Here is a 22,201-nt window from a genome sequence, read left to right as displayed (position 1 = left end):
TACTCCAATAGCCTTATGATAAGATTGCATCACCAACGTCTCTTGTCCTTTCTGCCCTCAGAGGCAGCAAGAGGAACTGTTTCTGGAGGGAGATTAGAGCCCTGTGAGACTTCTCCTTGTACATCATTTGAAGTGTCATGTATGACCGGTATTGGCGCGCCAGAGTTGGTTAAAAAGTATCTTTGCAAAAGATGCCAGAGGCAGTGAAAGCTAATGCAGCGATTTAGGTGCATTTGGAAGTTTCCATTATCGGTGAAGTGTGTGTGCACATTTATCTAATGTGCCGTTCCCCCTGGCCCAGTGCGTGTCAGCTCCAGCTGGATTAGTCCATAGTATGGACTGTCATCTCATATACACTTCCTCCCCTTGTGACACTAACTGTATCCCTGCCGTCAACCCTTCAGTGCTTTTCGTATGACATTCTCCATCCAACCCATCTTTGCTGCAGTGTGATTTCGTAATGTGTTGCAGTAAAGCAGTTTTCCACATTCTTTAAAGCATTTATTTGCATTACAATAATACTTTTCTGTTGCTATAAAAGTTATATTGCTCTCTTCCTCTCCAATTCCCCTTTTGTTCCCCCTATATCTCTCCATCCCCATTTCCCCTGTCTCTAAGTGACTACATCATTAAGGAGAAGACAGTGCTCCTACAGAAGAAAGACAATGAGGGTTTTGGCTTTGTGCTTAGGGGAGCCAAAGGTGAGCCTCCTCTGCCAACGTTTCTTATATTTTCAGTTCCTATGGATTTCTCAGTCTCATACGCTCTTTCTTATCCATCTATTGTCATTTTCAAACCATCTGTGTCCACTCACTGTCTTTTGTCTTGTCCTCTGCAGCTCAGACTCCCATAGAGGAGTTCACTCCAACGCCAGCCTTCCCCGCACTGCAATACCTGGAGTCTGTAGATGAGGGGGGCGTGGCCTGGAGGGCGGGCCTTAGGATGGGGGACTTCCTCATCGAGGTAAGGAAGAGAGGCCCAATCTGAACCACGGATTCATTCATTTTAAACATGATGTGTCCAAGGTCCCCGCTGTGATCAGAAAGCACATCGGATGAAACGTAAATAAAACCCTCATTACTGATTGACCTTGCAGTTCTGGGTCCAAGGTGTGAATATTAATTAATAATATATGGTGAATATTTCCTATTTTCAACTAAGACATCCATACAGGAAGACACTCAAAATGTCCCTATTGTCAGAGCGAGGCATTGACAGGAAGCAGGGAGGGATTTTGAGCGAGGCATTTTCTTTTTACACAAAACCTTTTATACATTGCATTCATACATGTTCGTCTGAGAGTGTCACAAGTAATTCTGGGAAATGTAGGAAATGAATAGAAAAGGTACTCTGCAGATAAGTGGGTATACTAAAAAAGTACTCTTTATTTCTGCAGTATGTATTCAGATTCTACTACTAAGACTAAAGTGTTGTATCATGTATCCGAGTATATATTTTGTATATATTTATATGTGAGCTCTGGTGCTCGTGGACAAAGCACAAGCAGCTGATTCTTCTGGCCATTTTGTACTTTTAAAAGTTACCTAATGTTTCCTTGAAAACTCAGATCTAGAAATGGTGATTATCAAACATCTATTAAAGCTGACAGATACTGCTTATTAGTATTCAACCTTTTATGAGTCACTTGCCCAAGCTTTTGTTACTGCGATTTACTGTCGTCGCTGTCTGAATTGCTGGAGTCCAAAAACACTCCAAATATTATAGGTTTGAAGCTAAGTCTTAGAAAACGGCAACATTATATTACAAACATGGGGAAAGCCAATGTGAATTAGAGGTCACAAGATGCCCTTCAGTAAACCTGTCAAGGCTGTGGCAGTTTTGGTGTATTTTTATTTGAATGGGTCATTTTGCATTCCTTCCTTCCTTCCCTTGTCTTCAGGTGAACGGCCAGAATGTGGTGAAGGTTGGTCACCGGCAGGTCGTCAACATGATCCGGCAGGGCGGCAACAGCCTCATGGTGAAAGTGGTGATGGTCGCTCGAAACCCCGAGCTGGAGGACACGGCTCGGAAGAGAGGTAAAACTTTCCTTCACGTCATCTCGATCCTATGTTTACGATGTGTGACGATAACGCTGATTGCGTGTTTACCTTACCGTGAAAGCCGGTTGTCCTTGGCGACTGCATGTTTATACGAGAATACTAAACATTAAGTCTGCATTTGGCCGGCTTCCCTTGGCAGCGCCGCAGCAGACCAAGAGGCTGACTCCTCCTGCCATCGCCCTGCGCTCCAAGTCAATGACTTCAGAGCTGGAAGACATGGGTAAGATGAAAGAAGGGACTGAATGGAAAGAATAAAGAGGGGGGGGGGGGGGTCTGGAAACATTTATTAAAAGATCAATTAGATTCGAGTGCTCCACTTTAGGCGGGTTAGAAGCTCCTCTGCAGGATTATCTTACACTACCGTGACGTTATTATGGGACGCAGGTGTGATTTAATTTTTCATTAGCAATTGTTTGATGTGTATGGAGCTTTTTCATTAATTTACACTTTCTATATTAAAAAAAGGTTATAATTAAACACTCTATAAGTCTCGTGCCATCCCTCACCAACTGCCTTTCTCTGTCTCTTTCTTGTGAACCCAATGTGCTGCGTACAGTGGACAAAGGTGGGAGAATCATGGATGTGTGGGCTCTCATTATCATTTCCACCCCCCGTCCTCATCCCTCTCATCAAATCACTCCATCACATGTGTCAGAGTATGTATTTCATGCTTTCATCTCACAGATACACATGACTACGAAGCACTGCTAGTCACACCTAATGTCTGTTTCCCTCCCAATCGTGTATGCCACAGCTGCCTCTCCGTGGAAAAAGAAAGCAGGTGACGATCAGCCTTAATCGTTCCCCCTATCAGCCCCTGAGCTTTAATTAAAAGTCAGCCTGTTTGATGCTCTTTTTCATCTCCTCCTCTTTCAGATTACGACTCCACTCTGGGTCCTGATAAGAAGCGGACGGTCTATCAGATGGCACTAAGTATGAAATCACTCTCACCGCTCTTGTCATACTGTATACGGGTGTTTTCAAACCTTTTCTTTTCTTTAGACAAACTGGACGAAATATTGGCTGCTGCCCAACACACTATTACACCGGACAACCAGGGCCAGAGGGGCCATGGAGGCAAGAGGGACAGGAGCAAGAGCATTGTTCCCAACAGCTCCAATGAGGTGGGTTTTGGTTGTTACCATCATGTGGGGTCCTTCTGGCTTTTCAGACTCCAACATCTGAACAGTTATAAACCTTTTTCAAACACAAGATTCACCAACAGCAGAGCTTCTTCACTGCTCTCGGATGTAGCACATATTTAGTCATGGAAGTGACTAATGCTAGAAAAAGGTTTCCTATCTTTAAACAGCTTGGTCTTTTCTTTTTCTCTGCTGTGTTGTTCTGCCCTCACTGCACTTAACAGGGAATGGTTGACAATAGACCACCCACACCTAGACAGTTGTTTAAATGTGAGTCAGGTTGCGTCCATTCATCCGTCCTCTCCTGCCCGATACTCGGACACGCTGGGTTTCTGTATTACATTATACTGTTCATCAAATCAGTTTAGCAGCCTACAAATGTGATTTGATTGTAACTGAGTTTCTTTTCTCTTTACTCCCGCCTCCCTTTCAAATTCTCTTTTCTCCTTTTTCAATATGACACCTGAACCCGCCAGCAGCAGCCATCAGGCAGCATGGTGCAGTCCGGACAAGGCTACAACCAAGCTCACTTTCAACCCGGCCACGCTCAGCACGCCGTCATGATGCGGCAGAAATCTATCGGTAATGGGAATTCAAATTGAAATATTTATTTTTCCTTTAAAGTACATGTACTCAAGTATGATACTTGAGTACTATTTTGACATACTTATAGATACGTACTTAACTTTCCATGGTTACAATTTTTTGTTTGTGTATAAAACAGATGACATTTGTACTTATTGCACAGTGCTGTTCTACTAAAATACCCAGTTTTTATAACTTTTAGCAACTCAAATTGTTTCCAAATTGACAAACAACAGCATTCAATTTATCTTACTAACATTTGTAAGCGATACACACTTATTAATATAATATTCTATTATGATACAATTATGTTTAGCCATTCTTCATATTGAGTACTTAAACGTTTGATACTTGAAGTACAATTTGCTGATAACACTTCTACTTAACTACATTTCAAATTCAGAACTTTACTTGTGATGGAGTATTTTAAGACTTAAGTAGTTGTACTTTTACTAACTTAAAAAGTTTGAGTACTTCCTCCACCTCGGTCTATAGGTAAACACATGTGTCCTTGTTCCCAGGTGTAACAGAGGAGGAGAGGCAGTATCTCCACCCCCCTGCTATAAAACTGGCTCGCAGCCTGTCGGTGCCGGGACCGGAGGAAATCCCTCCCCCCCCCAACACATCCGCCCCGGAGCCGCCCTTATCAGCAGGCCCTCACCCTGGGAGAGGACCTGCTATGCCCATCCCTCCTGTATCTCAAGCCCATTACCAGGTCCAATCCCAGCCAGGACATGCTACTCAAGCAGGCTGGGAGAGGGGGGGTTCTGGTGGGGTGAACCAGCAGGGCATGGTCCCCACCCTCCGCAGACAAGCTGAGGCACCGGAGGCATCCAGGAGAGGAGGGGGCAAGATGGGAGGGTTACGGAGAGGCTACAGCAGCGCCACACCACCAACAAGTGCTAAACCTAAGACTCAACAACCACCGCCGCAGCACCACCCGCACACGGCCAACAGGGAGCAGGGCGGAGCGGCCGGCAAGGGGGGGGGAAGGCGGGGTCGCGGGGCTCTGATGAAGCAGTCGAAAGTGGAAGACGGGCTGAGGCAGCACCGAGGGAAAGGAGTCGCAGCCAAAGAGAAGAGCTCCATCCCCATCCCCACCATCATCGTCAAGGCGCCCTCCACCAGCAGCAGTGGGCGGAGCAGCCAGGGCAGCAGCGTGGAGACGGAGCCCCACCCGGAGGCAGAGGACAACACCTCAGCGGAGACAAACTCCGACAGCACCAGTCTGCCCTCACCGCTCACCCCCTTACCCCCTCAGCCCTCTACGTCCACCCCCTCGCCTTCATCGACCGTCGCCCCGTCGGTCTCCTCTCATCAAAACTTGGAGGACTTGGATTACACCTCCACATACGGGACGGCCATCGGAGGAGGCGGGGCTCGCAGGGAAAGAGAACGTTTCCGAGACATGAGAAGAAAGAGCGCTTCTTTCTTCCTCTCGTCTGAGGACGACGTCCAGGGAGTGGCAGGGGGAGGAGCGGGGGAGGGAACGAGAATTCAGCCTTTACAAGGCTCACAAATGGACGTGCCCACCCCTCGCTTACGGCCCTCCAAGTCTATAGATGAGGGCATGTTTTCCGGAGACAACTACGTCCACTATTCCAGCAGCATGCCCCCAGCTTTTGGCCTGCCGGAGTATTCGTCCCCTGTCCCTAATCAGGACGGCCAGCCCAAGTCGGCGCCCTCAATGTACGGCAGCCAGGCCACGACTACCTTCATCCACCCGCTTACAGGGAAAGTTCTGGACCCCTCGTCCCCACTCGGTCTAGCCCTAGCTGCGAGAGAAAGGGCCCTGAAGGACGACCGCAGGACGCGCAGAGAGGACAGACAATTCGGCCGGCAGATGTCCACAGTGGGAGCGTTCCCCACCCCCGTCCAGACCCCGACTCCTTCCCTTTTTGCGACTCCTACACAATCGGCCTACACCTCCCCCACCGCCACCACCTCGCCCGCACCTATAAGCCGGCCGCAGTCGCCGAGGATATTACGTTTGGGAGGGGGAGGCGGGGAGAGGATGGAGCGGGAAAAGGAGGGAGGATCCAGGGAGGGTCTTAGAGTTCGCTTCTCAGAGGACAGGACCAGTCAGTATTCAACGCAGTATTACCAACAGAGCCCCCGGGAAAGAGAAAAGGAGATGTATGACAGCAGACCTGCTCCGCCCATGCAGCCTCCTCCACCTCCGGTTCAACCGCCCCCCCGCAGACCTTCATTCCTGCAGATGGAGGCTAACAGCAGCTACGTTCCTCAGTACACTGTCCCCACAGCCCCATCACAGACACATGAGGGAGAAGCAAGAGCAGGAACAAGTGGAGGTTTAGGACTGATGGTGCTCCCTCCGCCTGCTCCTTCAATAGACGTAGATGACGAGTTTGTCTTTGCAGATCCTTTGCCTCCGCCCATACAGTTTGCTAATGGTAAGAAGGAGAGAGGGCAGGAGTATCCTCAGCAGCATCAGAGTCAATACTCTGCTGCTGCTCCACCTCTTCCTCCCCCTCTCCCGTCTAACAAGCAATCAAACACTCCTCAGGCCAGTGACTCCGCTGCCTCCAGCCTCACCTCCTACGACAGCGAGGTGGCCAACCTCACACAGTTGGCCCCCTCTCCCTCTTACCCCTCCACACAGATATTTTCCCCTCCGTCAACAACAACCACCACCTCTTCTGCTGCCGCTCTCTCTGCCGCGTCGATGCACAGACCCCAGCCCATGTCTCATTCTCACCCCTACTACGACCCCTCTGTGGGAGGCCAGGACAGAGGCTCGTCCGTCCTCACATCCACCATGACCTACGCTACCACCACCATGACACCCACCGCCGCCGCAGCCACCACCACCTCGCCAGCATCCTCCGGTATGCCCACAGTGGGAAAAACCTCCGACCACACCCATCATCACCCAGCTGGAGACTGGCAGGACGGCGTGGTGGATTCTGGGATCGAGGAGCTGGACAGTCACAGCAGCAGCGACCATCACTTGGAGATGCTGGGATTGAGCGGGCTGAGAGGAGGGGAGGGGGAAAGAGGAGGAGGGGGGGAGCATCAGGATCCTTGCACAACCTACTCAGGCGGGCAAACATTTGAGGTACACAGCGCCAAAATGGCAAACCCTGTGTTTCCAAAGATGAGTCACTACAAGGACGGAGGAGGCAGAGGCCCGGCTGTAGCGCTACGCAGGCAGAACAGCACCAACCCGGCCCCCCTGCAGCTGCAGAGACAGAGCCACCCCGAAGAAATCCGATTAGAGGAAGCGCTCTCCGACGAAAGGCAGCACATGGTGGGTCGATCCAAGATGGAGGACGGCTTCAACTCCGCGCTTGCCGCCTGCTTGGAGAGGCCGGTGGACGCTCGGTCTCTGGGCTGGGTGGAGGTGGGGGAGCAGAGTGGAGACATGGTGCATAGAGGGGGTATCTCTTCGGAGGGACGCAGACTTCACTCGCCTCTTTCGGGGGTGAAGGCGAACATCATGAACGAGCTGAGCTCCAAGCTGCAGCAGATGGGCGGCATGAAGAGCATGGACGACTGGAGCCACTCCCCCAAGTCTCCCTCCATGAACAGGTGTGTTTTCTATTTTCATTATTAAAAGATACTGTGGTCAAAATCATTTGAATTAAGCAATTTTTTTATATCATGGTCTTGTGTTGTATATACAATTTTGATTAAATGGTTTTTTTTGGTGGTTTTTTCCACTTCCTTCACTGTTTATCATTTGTTATCTGATATGTTTGTGTATTTAAAAATGTTGCAAAAACCATTACATTAAAAAAGAAAAATGATGTAATGCTTATTTAACGTGTCTGTTTTCGTCTCTCAGGTATTCGGCGGATTACACCGATGCGTTTCACAGCCCACCCTCTGGCCGCTCCATCTCTCCGTTACCCACCTCCTCTCCGCAGCATCAGCGTCAGATCCTGACCCCGAATCTGTCCACCACGCCGTCCGTCTCCCCTTCCCCTCAAGTTCAGCGCAACTGGACCCGCTCCCCCTCTCCGCAGATCCCCACCTCGCCGGTTCACTCTCACTCCCCCCATTCCCCGACCTTCTGCCCGTACCCGACGTCACCGAAGCATCGCTCCAAGATGCGCCGGCAGACTTTTGATTTCCAGTGCAGCCCCACGAAGGAGATGCGGTCTTCAGTGTCACGGCGACGGGCCCCCAGCCCTCTCATCTATAACAGTGAGCAGCCGATGCCCGCCCCTCCCCGCCCCTCCTCCCTCCCCATCCTCCCAACTACACCTATCTACAGTAACCCCTTTGATTTCCCCGGACCCCTCACCCCTCCTTCGCCTCTAGGAGATCCCTACGCCATTTCTTCTTCTCCACTTTACTCCCCATCCGGTGTGCCGCACTCAAACCCCCTCCTCACCTCCCGCTCTCTCTCCCCCACCCATTTTCTCTCCGGAGCCTCCTCCCCCTTGCACTTGCCCCCCAGCCCATCCTGCCTCAGCTATCCCAATCTCACCCCTCCTCCCCCAGCCAAACCCTTCGCGGTCAAGCCCCTGCCCTACTGGACCAAGTACGACGTGGCCGACTGGCTGGCTTACCTGAACCTGACCGAACACCAGGAGCGTTTTATAGACAATGAGATAGATGGATCGCATCTGCCTTCGCTCACCAAGGACGACTTCTTGGACCTGGGTGTGACGCGCGTGGGACACCGAATGAACATCGAAAGGGCGCTGAAGAAACTCACTGACAGGTGAGGGAGGACTAACAGACTCTGGAATACGTAGAGTCAACGGGATCAAAGAAGGAAGCGCCCCATGGTGAAGGGAAGTCAAAGTGTCTCATAGCTTAGCGTTAGCTGTGCCATCCCCTTTCTACTTTAGATACTTAGAAGTTATCTTATCCCCTCCCCCCTCTCTCTTTACTTACCTGTTTTATCAACCCTATTTAGTTTGCCCAATCTTTATTTCAATTCCACCTGTTCTTATTCTTTGATTAGCCCTCCTTCTCTCCCCAGACGGCCCTCCTCTCCTTTGCATGTCCCCAGAGACACATACTGAGAGTGTGAAGGGGTGAATCAAAGATGAAATAAAAGGGAGACACAAGTTGACAAAGGTGGACAATAACAGAGGATGTGCGAGAGAAGACCAGCGGACATCAACAGGTGTTGTTGGACTATGTCTAAGGGCTGGGTGGGGGGGGGGGGGGGTTTCTTGCAAAGCTGCAACACATGTAGAGAATACTGTTGAAATCTGTGGAATTACTTTTGGTCAAGAACGGGTATGTGAGGAAAATCGTATGAAAACTCTTCAAGTGAAAATATATTTTTAAAGGAAAGGCATTTAATTAACACACCATTATGTGCTGTGAAAGACAAACACTCTGACAGATGGATTCTCACACCATCTGCTGCTCGGCAAAATTTCTGTCGGTGTTCAAAGGAAAGTTGAAAAGTTGCTGCTTAAAGGGTAAACCCCCGAGTCAATGTTCCTTCTTGTGGCTGAGCCAGAAACCCTGGGAAAAGCAGTCACTTCCTGATCAGAGAATCAAATGGCCGTGAGTTCAGGAGCCAAAGTCAGACAATTCGATTTATGTTTGTAAATGATGATAGAAGAAAATGGTAGACAATTATAGTATTCTTTTTATATATATTTGCCATATTCCCCCAAAGGATGCCCCAATATGCTTTGTATGTATGTACTTTGCGAGCACTTAATATATCTTACATGTTCAACGGGATTAAATATTACTAGAAACATATGTTTTGTACAAAGTGCCGATCACAATCATTCATTTCAAACTGGTCAGGGTATTTAAAACTGTTGATTTGAAGTTGTGCATAATGGTATTGAGAAGACATTGTTGTGAAGTAACCTTTTAGAGGATGAAACATGTGAGGGCAATTGAAAAGGGGCAAACTGCAAATCGTCTTTTCTCAACCTTTACTGGTGTCGATGGCCATAGCAGAGGTCAAAGGGTGGACTCCTCCTCTTTGATGCCATAATGTTGACCGCGCTCTCTCGTGCAGTGATCAGAAAGGGCTTTTTACTGCTTCTCTGTCTGCCCCCCCCCCCCCCCCAACCCTCACCATCCGTGAGACTGTGTCTGATTTTGTGCGAGTGTTTGTCAGCTTGGTGGCCAAATGCTTTCCCTTAACCTACACCTCTCTCTTTATAAATGCCTTTTTCCAAGACATATTTATAACGGTCGGAAAACTGTTTTTTTTCTCACTAGTTGACAATCCCTGTTCCACTTATCATTAACTCAATTAGAAACACTGAGTGATAACTGTATCTGTTGCATAGAGGGGAACGCCCTGTTTTTTTTTAAACATGCCATGTTTAGCCATTTTCCCTGCAGTGAATTAAACTGTAAGGCAAAAAAAACACATTATTTATAGATCTATATGTAATGATGATGACAATGATAACATAAAAATATAGTATAATAAAGATAATATTTAGTATGTAAACATTTTTAAGAATCTCCGTCTTCCAAATAGTGTGGACAAATTCTTTGGAGTTTTATTTATGTTTTCTTTTTGGGATTTCTGTGAATGCTTTCTATACTGCTCGCCCCGTGGTGCCCCCAGTGAAGCCGACACACGTTAGCCTTTTCTTTCTGTGTGAGTTTGAAAATTGTGACTCAAACGCGATCTCATGAAGGACATTTGTGAAAGGCCTGAGCAGTAGTGTAGAAAGCATTACATCCTATGATTTAAAAGAGTATTTTAGGTCTAGTGAAATGCATAATGACTACATACTGTATGAGCATAGGTATGCAGAGATAAAAAGGTATATATATATATATATAAATATAAAAATATATATAAAGTTTTGCTTTAAATTGAATAAAGTATATACTGATAAACAATATGATAGAGGTACAACTAAGGTGTTGAAATAAATGCTAAAATAAACTGTTGTCATTCTCGTTTCTCCTCGCATTTCCACATAATGATCCAATTTGAAGTGCCGTGTTTGAATTGAGTCATTTGGCAGCGGCTCGTCTCAGCCCTGCGGTGCTTGAACACAACATTGTTTTCGGGTCCAGGATTATATTCCCATCAGGAGTGAGCTAATAGGACAAAAGAGAGGCGCTCACGGGAAGGGAGAAGATGAGATGGCTTAATTCAAAGCAAGCACTGGCTGCATTCATGCAAACACGGCTGTAAGGCATGAGAAACAAAGGGAAAACAACTTGGAAGGAGATGAATGTGGGATTGTTCGCTAGCATCGTGGCCACAGTGAGGTTCATGGAAGGCAAATTGCAAAATGCTGTTATTTAAAGTTTGTGCCAACTGATGGAAAGATTACAATAGTGTGATTTTTTCCGTTGTAGAGGACATATATCATTTTCAGGTTTCATATCAGTATGTTGAGCCTCTAGTGATATATTACCACACTTTAATGTTCAGAAAGCCCTTTATTGTTCTCATACCTGTGCTGCAGTACCTCTTTTCACCCTCTGTCTGAAACCAGAGCTCAGTCTGCTCTGATTGGTTAGTTGGCCGGCTCTGTTGTGATTGGTCAAACGCTTAGAGTTGTCCCGCCCCTTAGCCTTTAACCTATATGTGTTGGAGCTTTAGCCAATAGATGCACGTTCGTTATATAGTGACGTCACTATGATAAGGAAGTAAAAAAAGGAGTCAAACGGAGGCGTTTTAGAGCATTTACACAAAACCATGAGACAGTACAGGAAAGGAAAACCCCACAAAAGCATAATAGGACCTCTTTAAATAATACACAATGTAACTACAAACAGTAATGATGTCCATTGTGTGTTTGATGTAATAGAACAGATTCTGCAACATCATAATAAGAACAAACCGGATAAATAAATGCTAAATGCAAAAATATTCCCAAAAAAGTACAATGATAAAGTTACACTACAAGTTTGTCACTTGTTTTTTCTTACATGTAAAGGCAGCCTATTCCATGGAGCCTAGACGAACACAATATTAAACCTCTGCGACCAGTGAGAAACAGGAGAAAACAACCGTATGGTCGGCGGTAAATGGTCTTGGAATTCTCTGGTTTTGTGTAAGCTGTTATGAGTTAGTGGCTGTTTAAAAAGTCTGATTGTACACAGCCTTTAGAAAAAAGAAAAAGCTGGGAAACAGAAACCAGACTGACGGCATAACTCTGGTGTTCTGTTTTAACTTCTGACTGATATCCGGGAAAAGTAAAACCCAACACAAAGTAAACAGTGTGTGTGAACATGCTCTAAACACTTTGACATGTCTTCTTTCTATAAGCCTGACTACAGAGAGGAAGGTCACAAAGGGTCACAGTTCACAGGACATCCCCCCCCCCCCACCGCTGTCACACACTCTCTCTAATAAGCTCACATGACTTTGTGCCACCCTGACACGTTTCTGTGACAGCGAACGGTCAAAATGAAGGTCTCATTAGCACCATATCGAGAGAGCCAGAGGGAGGGACGGGCATGGAGAGAGAGGGGGGAAGGAGGGGGATTTTTCCAGCTGTTTTTGTAGCAACAGAGTGGAAAGAAAGTGAGAGGGAGACAGTCAAAAGAGCTGATAGGGAGTGAAGCCAGAAGGATGGGGTTAAAGTAGGAGAAAGAGGACAGAAAAGTGTATGACTGTAAGCTAGAATCTCCCAGCATACATACGGGGGAGGAGAGCAGGAAAGGTAAGTGTCTTCCTCCCTCTTTCTTTGCCCTGAAGCCAATTAGTGACTATCATGCAAATGCTCTGATTTGTTTAATTTCTTTTTTCTGCTTACTTGCTTGCTTCGCCTCTGTGTCTCACGCCCACTTTCAGATCAACTGTGTGTGTGTGTGTGTGTGGTGTGTGTGTGTGTGTGTGTGTGGTGTGGTGTGTGTGTGTGTGTGTGTTGGTGTGTGTGTGTGTGTGTGTGTGTGTGTGTGTGTGTGTGTGTGTGTGTGTGTGTGTGTGTGTGTGTGTGTGTGTGTGTGTGGTGTGTGTGTGTGTGTGTGTGTGTGTGTGTGTAACTTTAAGTGCCTGGGGAGAATTGGGTCAGTGAAAGGGGAGAGAGAAGCATGTGTTAGAGGTGGAGAGGCAGCCTGGGAGAGAGGGGGAGACGGACAGAGGAATGGAGAGACAACCCTCAGCAGAAGTACAGTAACAAGTGGTCACTTGAGTAATCACTGGTGATCCAGAGAGAAATGTAAGTTCTCCGAGGCATGACTGCTCTGTTGCCACTTCTTGATTCTTTGTGACATGTGCACCGAGGCTTTTCCTTAATACTTTGATATGAATGATTCTGTGTGATCAAGTATGAAGATGTGCTGTGAATTTCAAACATCTTCTCTGGGGAAAAAAAGTGTTCAGTGACTCCCTGCTATATTTCCACTTGCAACTGTTAAAATAGCAAGAACATATACGCATTAGCTGAGGGAAAGAGTCGTAGATGAGCCTGACTCGCTGTCATGCTCAGTCTTGTGACGAGGTGTGGTTAGTCACTTTCATATTGCTCAGCCAGCAATGTGTCGAAGCGTTACCAAGACAGAAATAGGCCGGAATGCAACTCCGTCCTTTGCGTGTTTGTGCATGAATCTCTTTCTTTTGTTCAATCTCCTTTTAATGTCATTTGCTTTACATACTGTGCAAAAATGCCTGCTATCTGGACAGTTATTCTCCTGCATTCCCGTTCGGCACACATGATCATGTGTCATGAATCGAATGGCAGGGGGAGCGCTCCGAGAGTGGGAGACAGTTGGTTTCCAATAGGCCTTGTATTAGTCAGAGCAATGGGAAAGATGACCTTTCCCTGCTGTTTATTTTGGGAAGGCAGCAGGAAGAATGCTGGAGCAGCTGCTCTATTCCTACTGGCAGAGCGCACCCTGTGAATTCCAGTCTGCCACTGCATGACACTCCCCTTACTCACACAGGGGGCTCCTTGGATGTATCTACGCCCTGTACAGAGTAAATAACACCTATGCCAAGTTGTTATGGCAATAAGCTCAGAAATACACACGGTTGCAGCCGTCAATTACTCGTCGTCATTCAGAGGGAACGGCTTTGTTTATGAGGAACCATGCTGTCTCTGCCCATTACACCGTGTGTCGACGCTCAACCTGTTGCATGGTTTTTACTGTGACTCCTCTGCCAATAAAAGCGCTCATTCATTCCCTCGTTTTGCATTTTAACCAGTCGAGCGACTCTCTTGTTCAACATAACCAGCCAACCTTTGCTTTCAGAGACAGACAATAATGGCGAGCCTTCCCAAAGAGCCGACCCAAGATGCCAAGAGACAGAGCTTCTGGATGGTGAGGATATATTGATGATTACATCCAAGACAACTACCACCAAAAGGAAAAGCGAGTTCATCCAAAACAGTGTGGCACAACTTGCGTTCTGCTGGTTTTTCTTAACATCTTTCCCTCCTCACAGCCAGGGAACTATGTGCGTACAGTGCATCGAACTGAGAAGTCCTTCCAGGCCTGCAACGACATCGTGGCCTGCTTCAATGAGAGAGCTAAAGTAGAAAAGCAGTACGCCCAGCAGCTGAACCAGTGGAGCAACAAGTGGAAAACTATAGTGGATTCTCGTGAGTATGAGAAGCAGCATGTTGGGGATCCTTTAAACAGAGAACAGGCCTTTCTCGTGTAGCTGTCGTCAAGTTAACATGACCTCTTGATTCATAGTAAATGGCTGCATGTGTGCTCGTTTGAAACAAATGGAAGTCATTATTTCTCTTTTGGTTCCATGACTCACCTCTGTGCTCTGTGTTTTTTCATTCCTCTGTCTTTTTTTGCTTTCCTCCCCAGGGCCGCTTTATGGCTCCCTCATGACGGCGTGGCAGTGTTTCTTCACCTCCACCGAGCGCCTGTCAGCGCTCCACTCCTCCATCTCTCAGTCGCTCACAGCAGAGGAAGGGGACCGGGTGAAGACCTGGCAGAAAGAGGACCTTCCCAAAGAAAACTCTTCTGTGGGTTCAGTGAGAGCCACGGCAACAAGACAAGCTTTTCACGTGCGCAGAAACCCTGGTCCAAAAAGATGATGAAGGTGTGTGTGCGCGTGTGTGTGTTTTTACAAAGGCTTGAAATTGTGGTTGTAATTGCCAGTGATAGTTTTACACACAATCCACAACCCACTCTTTAGTCTACTTGCTATTAGCATTTAGCTTTATCTCACGGTCTCTTTTATTTGGCAACTCCATCAGCTAAAGCTCAGAATTAAAAAGTTATAAGTAGACCTTTAAGTAGTGATATATTTTTTCATGCACGGGAAAATGGTTTTTCAGTATATGGTTTAAAAGAATAGTGCAACATTTAAAAAAACGTGTAGTTTATTCAACTCTTGTCGGATAGTCGCACACATGAATTAAATTATTCCCCACACAATCAACATTTCTTTAAGTTAAGCATACATTTTGCTATAACACGTTAAAACACTAACTGGAATGAAAATGTATGTACAATTAAAAAGCTATCGAGGAGCTAAAACTAGCCACAATAAAATACTTTCTAGCATTCAATTAAAACAAAGTAAATTGACCAAAAGGTTTCACTTTGAGAAGATAATGTTGACTCTTTGAATACAAAATACAACGCTGTGCAAAAATGTATCCAGTGTATCAACTAAATGTTGAAGTGTTATAGAGAGATGTTCTTTCTAGGCCCGACTCCATATGTTTTTTTGCACAAATCCAACCAATATGATATTACTTGTTACTTGTATGCTCAGAGCCAAGCTAGAGGTTTCCCCCTGTCTTTATGCTAAGCTAAGCTAAGCTAAGCTAAGCTAAATACCTCCAGGCCAAAATGTACTCGGATAAAAAAAAAAACGAATATGCAAATGTACCCAAATTTAAAACTTCTCCATTCAAGGTTATAATATGCATGTGTGTGAATGTTTTTCGACAGCTGGAGAAGGCCCGAGTTGCATATCACAAGTCATGTCAGAGGGAGCAGAACGCCCTGGACAAAGAGAAACAAGCTAACGAAAACCCTCAGACCAGCCCGGAGAAAAAGCAAAATTCCTTGAGTCCAGAGAAAGGTCACAGAGGACAAAGAAAAGGTGAGAAAGACGTTCACCACACTCTGCACCACCGAACTCCAGAAGCAAGTTTGACAAATGCTTCATTCAGAGCTTTTTAAATCAAAATTCCCACAGCATGCTAAAAGTTAGGATGCATTCCTAGGAAGTCTTGTTGGCCTGCTGCTGTGGTGATATCGACTCTAAACACAAGCCCCAGCCTTAAGCTTCTCTTCCAAGCTGTTCCCTTGTATGGAGATGTGTTATTGTTACTCTGCTCAGTGTTTATGGAGACCAGCATGGGAACGGTAAATAGCTCCAGATGATTAATGCAAGCTAGATCGCCCTCATTAAAGAAATATATGTCCTTCCTTTTAGAGCGTACCAACTTTTTAATCATACAAATGTTCTGCAGGTTCGAGAACGCTACGAGAAACTGCTGGAGGATGTGACGTCCTACACACCTCGCTACATGGAGGAGATGGAGGCCATATTCGAGCAGTCGCAGGAGGAGGAGAGGAAGAGGATCAGCTTTCTGAAGCAGGCCTTCCTCTCAATCCACAGACATCTGGACATCACCAACAATGAGAGGTGAGCAGCCATCGGAAGTCTTGGCAAGAGTTTTTTGAAAATGTATGTTGATTTAGTCAAGTCAAAGTCCAACTTTATTGTCAATCTTTCAGTTTGTGTGTACAGACGGAGAGAATACCGTTTCCCACAATCCAGAATACAAAAAATACAAATATATATATACAAATATGTATATTACCTATATATATATATATACACAATCAACAGACACATGTATACATTATGCACACATTAAAGGTGGGGTAGGTAAGTTTCAGAAACCGGCTCGAGATACACTTTTTGTTATATTCCATGGAATGCTCTTAATATCCCGATAGCAATGAATATCTTAAGTGCTTTGACAAAAAATCCATAAAAAAATGTAATCTGTAGAAGCCGTAGTACTGTAAAAAGTACAACCAATCCGTTTAGCCGGCTACCTGCCTGTCAGCCTTCCATCGGGGCACAAACTTATCTCGTGCCCTCATTGGTCATGTGCGCGTTCGTGTGTGTTGGAGGAGGGGCTCTGTAAGGAAGTGGCAGATGTTCTCCGGTTGTGTATTTTCAAATTCTAGCGATCTCGAGCCGGTTTCTCAAACTTACCTACCCCACCTTTAAGACATCATAAAAGCACAACAATCAATATATACAACAGTCACTTCAATATCTTTGATAAATGTACATTAGTGCAAGACTGTCCATAGCAGCGTAAAAAGTGTCTGGGGCTGGATTTGTGTGTCTGAGTGTGTGTGGGGTGTTAGGTCCAGTGGGGGCAGGGGGGAGAGAGAGTTCAACCTCTCACATTTTGTGTGTGTGTGTTTCAGTGTGAAGGCGGTGTACAGCGAGCTCCACAACACTCTGATGTCCATCAATGAGCTGGATGATCTCAAATGGTGGAAGAACAACAATGGACCCGGCATGCCCACCGACTGGCCAAAGATAGATGTAAGCTACAACGTTTAACTTCTATACATAAACAATGCCTGCATTTTTTTTTATCTGTCAAACGGTAAGAATTGCACACTGAGTCCGATTCAGGTTATCATTGGATTTGTTGAATCACATTTCAAGACTTATGATTTGAGGGCAATAGATAATGCAAGTCCTAAATACGTCTTATTCATCTGCTTAAAGCACAATCAATACTTTGTAATGCTTTGTGCATCCTTTGTTTTTCTGATCAGTATCACTGTTTCCAAGCTGTTCTGCAATCACCTGCCAAATCATTAAATCCTGCATTTCTTTATCCTTTAATTTGTTGAATTTGGAGACCAAGTAAATTAGTTTCTGAATTGTAGATGACTACCTGATGTACGGTGGATCTGAGGGGTCAAGAGAAAACAAGGATAATCGAACCTGCTCAGAAAAAACGTTTAAAATGGACAAAAAGTTTCAGAGTCAGTTTAATAAATGTGATTGACAAAATGGGAGGTCATATGTATTTATGAGCAGTAAATGTTGGAGGGAAAATACAGACTGGTTTGCAAAACTACTTGTTATTTGTTATAGCAGTGTTTTTCTTGCAATATGTCTAAACCCCATATTAACAAGACCCTTTTATGTGTGGATATTTGCATTATGTTGCGATACTATTACTGTAGACTTGTTGCTCCTAATATCTGCCACTTGTACTTCTTCCATCAGGAATGGTTGCCACCAATAAAAAAGCTAAATAGAAAGAAAAGGGAGCAGCAAAGAAAAGACGGCCGACCGTAAGTCATTCAACTTTTTATTCATAACTCTTTCTTGAAGAACAATATATATTAAAAAAAATCAAGTTATAATTATGATTTTCTAACTGTTCAAATGCCCATATCTTCTCTTGTTAGTGTGATGATCGGGGGAGTGAAGGTGCGAGCTATGTACGACTACGTGGGAGAGGAGGGCGATGAGCTGTCCTTTAAAGCAGGTGACACATAGAGTGTGATGTTGGGACATAAATGTATACAACAGCAGTGTTAGTCCGTGTTTTTAAAGCTACAATAGGCAAGGTTGTTTTACACAAGTACAACCATTGTATCAGTATAAATCTGAGAAATGCAGAGAAATGCATCCAAGTTCCTCTAAAATGATGCCAGACACTTAACTGATGTTACATAACAGGATGTATGGGTATTTCAGTTCAAATATGTTTCTTTTAAAGCCACCTCTTTTCCAATGTCTGCACTCTTGTTTGATAGTTTGGGATTTTAAGAAGATATTTTATTCAGTACTGAGAGTACATTTGAACAACTTTTAACATCTGCTTTGTGGATTAAATATCATTAAAAGTCCTGCACAGACGAAAAAAGATGGACTCAAAATGTGCTTGAAGGGAGATACTTGGAATACTTATGTTAAATAAAACGTCAAAATCTTAACATAAATGTAGACTATACATTTGCAAGGCATTTTGCAGCCAGACAACCAACTGTGTAGAACAGCATAGAACAGCAACAGTCAATTAAGTCTAACGCATGTGCTTTAGAAGAAATTTGACAATGTTTACTTAATAGTAAAACATCTTATGGCATGTTCGCAATGGTTTAACCAAGGCTTTTGTTGCTTTAGTTGAACAGTAATAGGTTTTAATACAGAGTTACATACAAAAAAGTCAGTGCTTTGTTAAAATGGTGCTAAAAACGAGTTGAAAAGTCCATTTATGACAGCTTCAGGCAGACCACTGCGATACAACACATGATTTTAACCTGGTTGAAATGAAGCTATAGATTTAGATATAGTTGGAAATAAAAGTAATGTGCTTCATGACATGCATAACTATTTATTATAATCATGTATTATTTTATCAGATTGATTAAAGGACTTTCATTTTCTGTGCTCCCAGGCGAGGTGTTCCTGAAGGTCGAGGAGGAGGATGACCAGGGCTGGTGTCGAGGCGTTCTGAGCGGAGGGAAGGAGGGCTTCTACCCGGCAAACTACGTGGAAGTCGCAGAGTGACGTCTCACTTTATAATAAACTATGTCCTAAACTCTCACAAACAGTTAGATTTTAAGTCTTCTATAAAATAACAGTTGTTATTATGTTATATCTTTGTCACACTGATTCTGAGTTCAAGTCAGATATACAGTAATCTGTTCCCAGGTATTTTTAAAATGTAAAATGATTGAGTTAACCTTGAGTACTTCTGCAATATGAATTAACTTATTAAAGACACAATGTACTGCTTGTGCAGGAGCTGTATATGTATATGTGTGAGTGTGCACGTGTGTTGGCATGCATGTGTGCATGTTAAAAAGAAACAACAGAGAGAATATTTATTTGCTCACTTTATTTGAGGAGAGCTCATAATGATACATGAGGTTTGCCCAGGTTGACAACGATGGGAGCACACAAGGTTAATGTTTACTTATCAAAAGTATTATAGAGGCACATAGACGTTGACTGAGGGAATGGATTTTCAAAATAAAAGTGTAATGGTTAGCCTCTAATTCAATTTTGTTCGGCAATTTGTTGTTGTTTTGATGCTAGCTATGTGTGTGTCTATGGATGGCAATGTTATGTCTATTGGTTGGTCCAGAATGTTCATATGGACTGGATAATCTCAGCAACTATCAAATGAATTAATAATATATTTGTAACAGTCATTCAAAGTGCAATGAGGATGAACCACTTGTGATCTCTTGACTTTTAAACGAATCTCTACAAACAGGTCAAAGTTAGTTACATGTTAGCATGCTAATATGCTTATCTAAGATGGTGAAGATGGTAAATATTGTATCTGCTAATCACCTCCTTGCTAGCATTGGCAGTGTGTGCCTGTTAGCATGCTGATGTTAGCATGTCGCTCAAAGCACCGCTGTGCCTTATTGCAGCCTCACAGAGGCGATCACTGCTGTAGACTCAATATTGTTCATTTCTTATATTTTGAGGCAAAAACCAAGAGATAAGAAGCCATGAAATGTGTGAATATGTACCATCCTTTTCAAATAAATTACAAATATTTCAATTATATAATATGTTGCGTTTGTAATTTATTTTGCAGTCACTTGTTTTACAATACATATAGGGGAGAGTGGGGTAAGTTGAGCAATTTTTAGTTATGCTGTCCTCTAAGCAAGGAGAAATGACACATAGTAAAAATGAAAACACACACCTATAATTCAGGATGTCTCCTATGGCAATGATAATAATTAATATTTGATCAAGGGCAGTGAAAATATTACTTCCTAAAAAATGTAACCACGGTTCAAACCTGGGCATACCTGTTCAAACCTGGGCATACCTACAACCAGTACTCAAGTTGTAAAAAAAGATCAGGGGGGATGGTGGATTTTATCATATCATTTGTGCTGATAACCCGCAGAGGGTGGGAGACCAACCAGCATAAAGATAATTATTATACTCCTAAAACAACATGCATGTTATGGATGTTCAGATACTCCTTTCATTGCTCTTGACCAAGGCACCTCAGAATTGGAGTCGGTCCCCGGGCTGCCATGGCACCACTAACATTTAGGGTCAAATGAAGAGGACAACATTTTTGTTTCACTTTAATTTAAAGGGGGGGAGGGGATACAAATGTGGTTATAATGGAAGTCTATGGTACAAATCTTGTAGGTTAACAGTCCCTCCTTTATTATTCAGATGGATCAGCTGATGATACTAATAATAAAGTCAAATTTGTTCTTAGAATATTTAATTATAGTGTATTTTTTCAAAAAAGCAGTTACTGGTATACAATCAAAACTGGTATCTAAAGGGTTAATTTTGTATCGTGATTAATTAAATCATTATGTAAATTAAACACTTCATGAAAAAAATTGAGGAAGAAAATTAGGAAAATATTGATCCGTCATCATTTTATTGCAGTTCAAATACAAATCTTTTATGTAAACATTCCCAATGTTACTTTTTTTAACAGGGCATTAAGTGCAAATTGAAATTGTTTACAAAATATGAAAATATATTAAAAGATTATACAGATAATGCAAAATAGGACCAATTTTGTCAATGGCTGCCTACTCCACTCTCCCCCATCTCATAGAAGTTTCCAAAGATTTTCATAATCATGCTTTTTGGTCTCAATTTTTCTGGCTCTTGCTTTCGGATTGTTAGCTAAGCAATGGCTTTGAAGCCAAGTCTTGACATATACATCTGGTCTGAAGTTCTGAACTTGTTCAGTGGGGGCCAACACACTTGATGAAAAGCAAGGCTGAGATGCTTTTTACCTCAAGGGAGCTTCTAGTTGTGGTTAAAATGTTCATCTGACTAAACCATAGACTGTATGACTAAACCCACGTTCAGACTCAGCTGTGGAGATGACCAGAGTGTTCACTGCTTGAAGGAGGGGTTTCAGCTCTTCTGGTGCTGGTGGTATCATTTCATCAACAGTTTTGAGTCTTACCAGCTAGCTAACACGAGAGAAAAACGTAGCTAAACTCCTAAGTTGTTATTGCTGCTTGTGTCCATAGATTCCACCTTTGGTGACTAAAGTAATGAGTAATGACTAAGATTACTGACTCTTGACCAGAGTTGGGTGTAATAATATTACTTTTGTCGGTAACGGAGTAGTGTAACGCGCTACTTTTATAATTCAGTAATCACACTACAGTTACTAACATTTCCCCGATACGCGTTACTTACTAAAATCAGTCATAATCAAACCTCAACAAACACCTGCAAAGAACACATGCTAAGGTGAAGCTAACACACTCTGACTTCATTTTAAGGACATGTCGGCCAGGGGTGTAGAGCTATTTGTTTAGGCCGAGGCTATATACAGGACGGTCCTGTACACAACGCATACAGGACCGTCCTGTACACAGAAGCCCTGAAATGGCTATATACAGGTCGGTCCTGTGGATAAGATATCTGAAATGGCTATATACAGGACCGTCCTACAGCTAACGTCAAATGACTATATACAGACCAGGCTATTATAGCATGCTTAAGCAAGTTTCGCGGGTGGTAATGTAGGGATAGGATTCACAGATAAATAT

General features: G+C 44.1%; 1 protein-coding gene and 1 pseudogene across 1 annotated transcript in view; both read left to right on the top strand.

Moving 5' to 3' along the window:
• LOC117464365 (SH3 and multiple ankyrin repeat domains protein 1-like) overlaps positions 1 to 10,583 on the top strand; it is a 38,273-nt gene extending 27,690 nt beyond the window's left edge. The window contains exons 17-27 of the mRNA XM_034106748.2: positions 619 to 701; positions 839 to 963; positions 1,901 to 2,036; positions 2,200 to 2,280; positions 2,617 to 2,625; positions 2,815 to 2,841; positions 2,937 to 2,993; positions 3,063 to 3,184; positions 3,679 to 3,784; positions 4,309 to 7,339; positions 7,596 to 10,583. Of these exons, the coding sequence (XP_033962639.1) occupies positions 619 to 701; positions 839 to 963; positions 1,901 to 2,036; positions 2,200 to 2,280; positions 2,617 to 2,625; positions 2,815 to 2,841; positions 2,937 to 2,993; positions 3,063 to 3,184; positions 3,679 to 3,784; positions 4,309 to 7,339; positions 7,596 to 8,484 (4,666 nt within the window). The 3' untranslated portion in view covers positions 8,485 to 10,583. The remainder of the gene's footprint in view (positions 1 to 618; positions 702 to 838; positions 964 to 1,900; positions 2,037 to 2,199; positions 2,281 to 2,616; positions 2,626 to 2,814; positions 2,842 to 2,936; positions 2,994 to 3,062; positions 3,185 to 3,678; positions 3,785 to 4,308; positions 7,340 to 7,595) is intronic.
• A 1,616-nt stretch (positions 10,584 to 12,199) lies between these two features.
• LOC117464388 (protein kinase C and casein kinase substrate in neurons protein 1-like) lies at positions 12,200 to 20,216 on the top strand (annotated as a pseudogene).
• The last annotated feature ends 1,985 nt before the right edge of the window (positions 20,217 to 22,201 follow it).

The sequence above is a fragment of the Pseudochaenichthys georgianus genome, chromosome 19 (assembly GCF_902827115.2).
Source record: "Pseudochaenichthys georgianus chromosome 19, fPseGeo1.2, whole genome shotgun sequence".
Classification (NCBI taxonomy): Eukaryota; Metazoa; Chordata; class Actinopteri; order Perciformes; family Channichthyidae; genus Pseudochaenichthys; species Pseudochaenichthys georgianus.
This window is presented reverse-complemented; position numbering and strand designations above follow the sequence as displayed.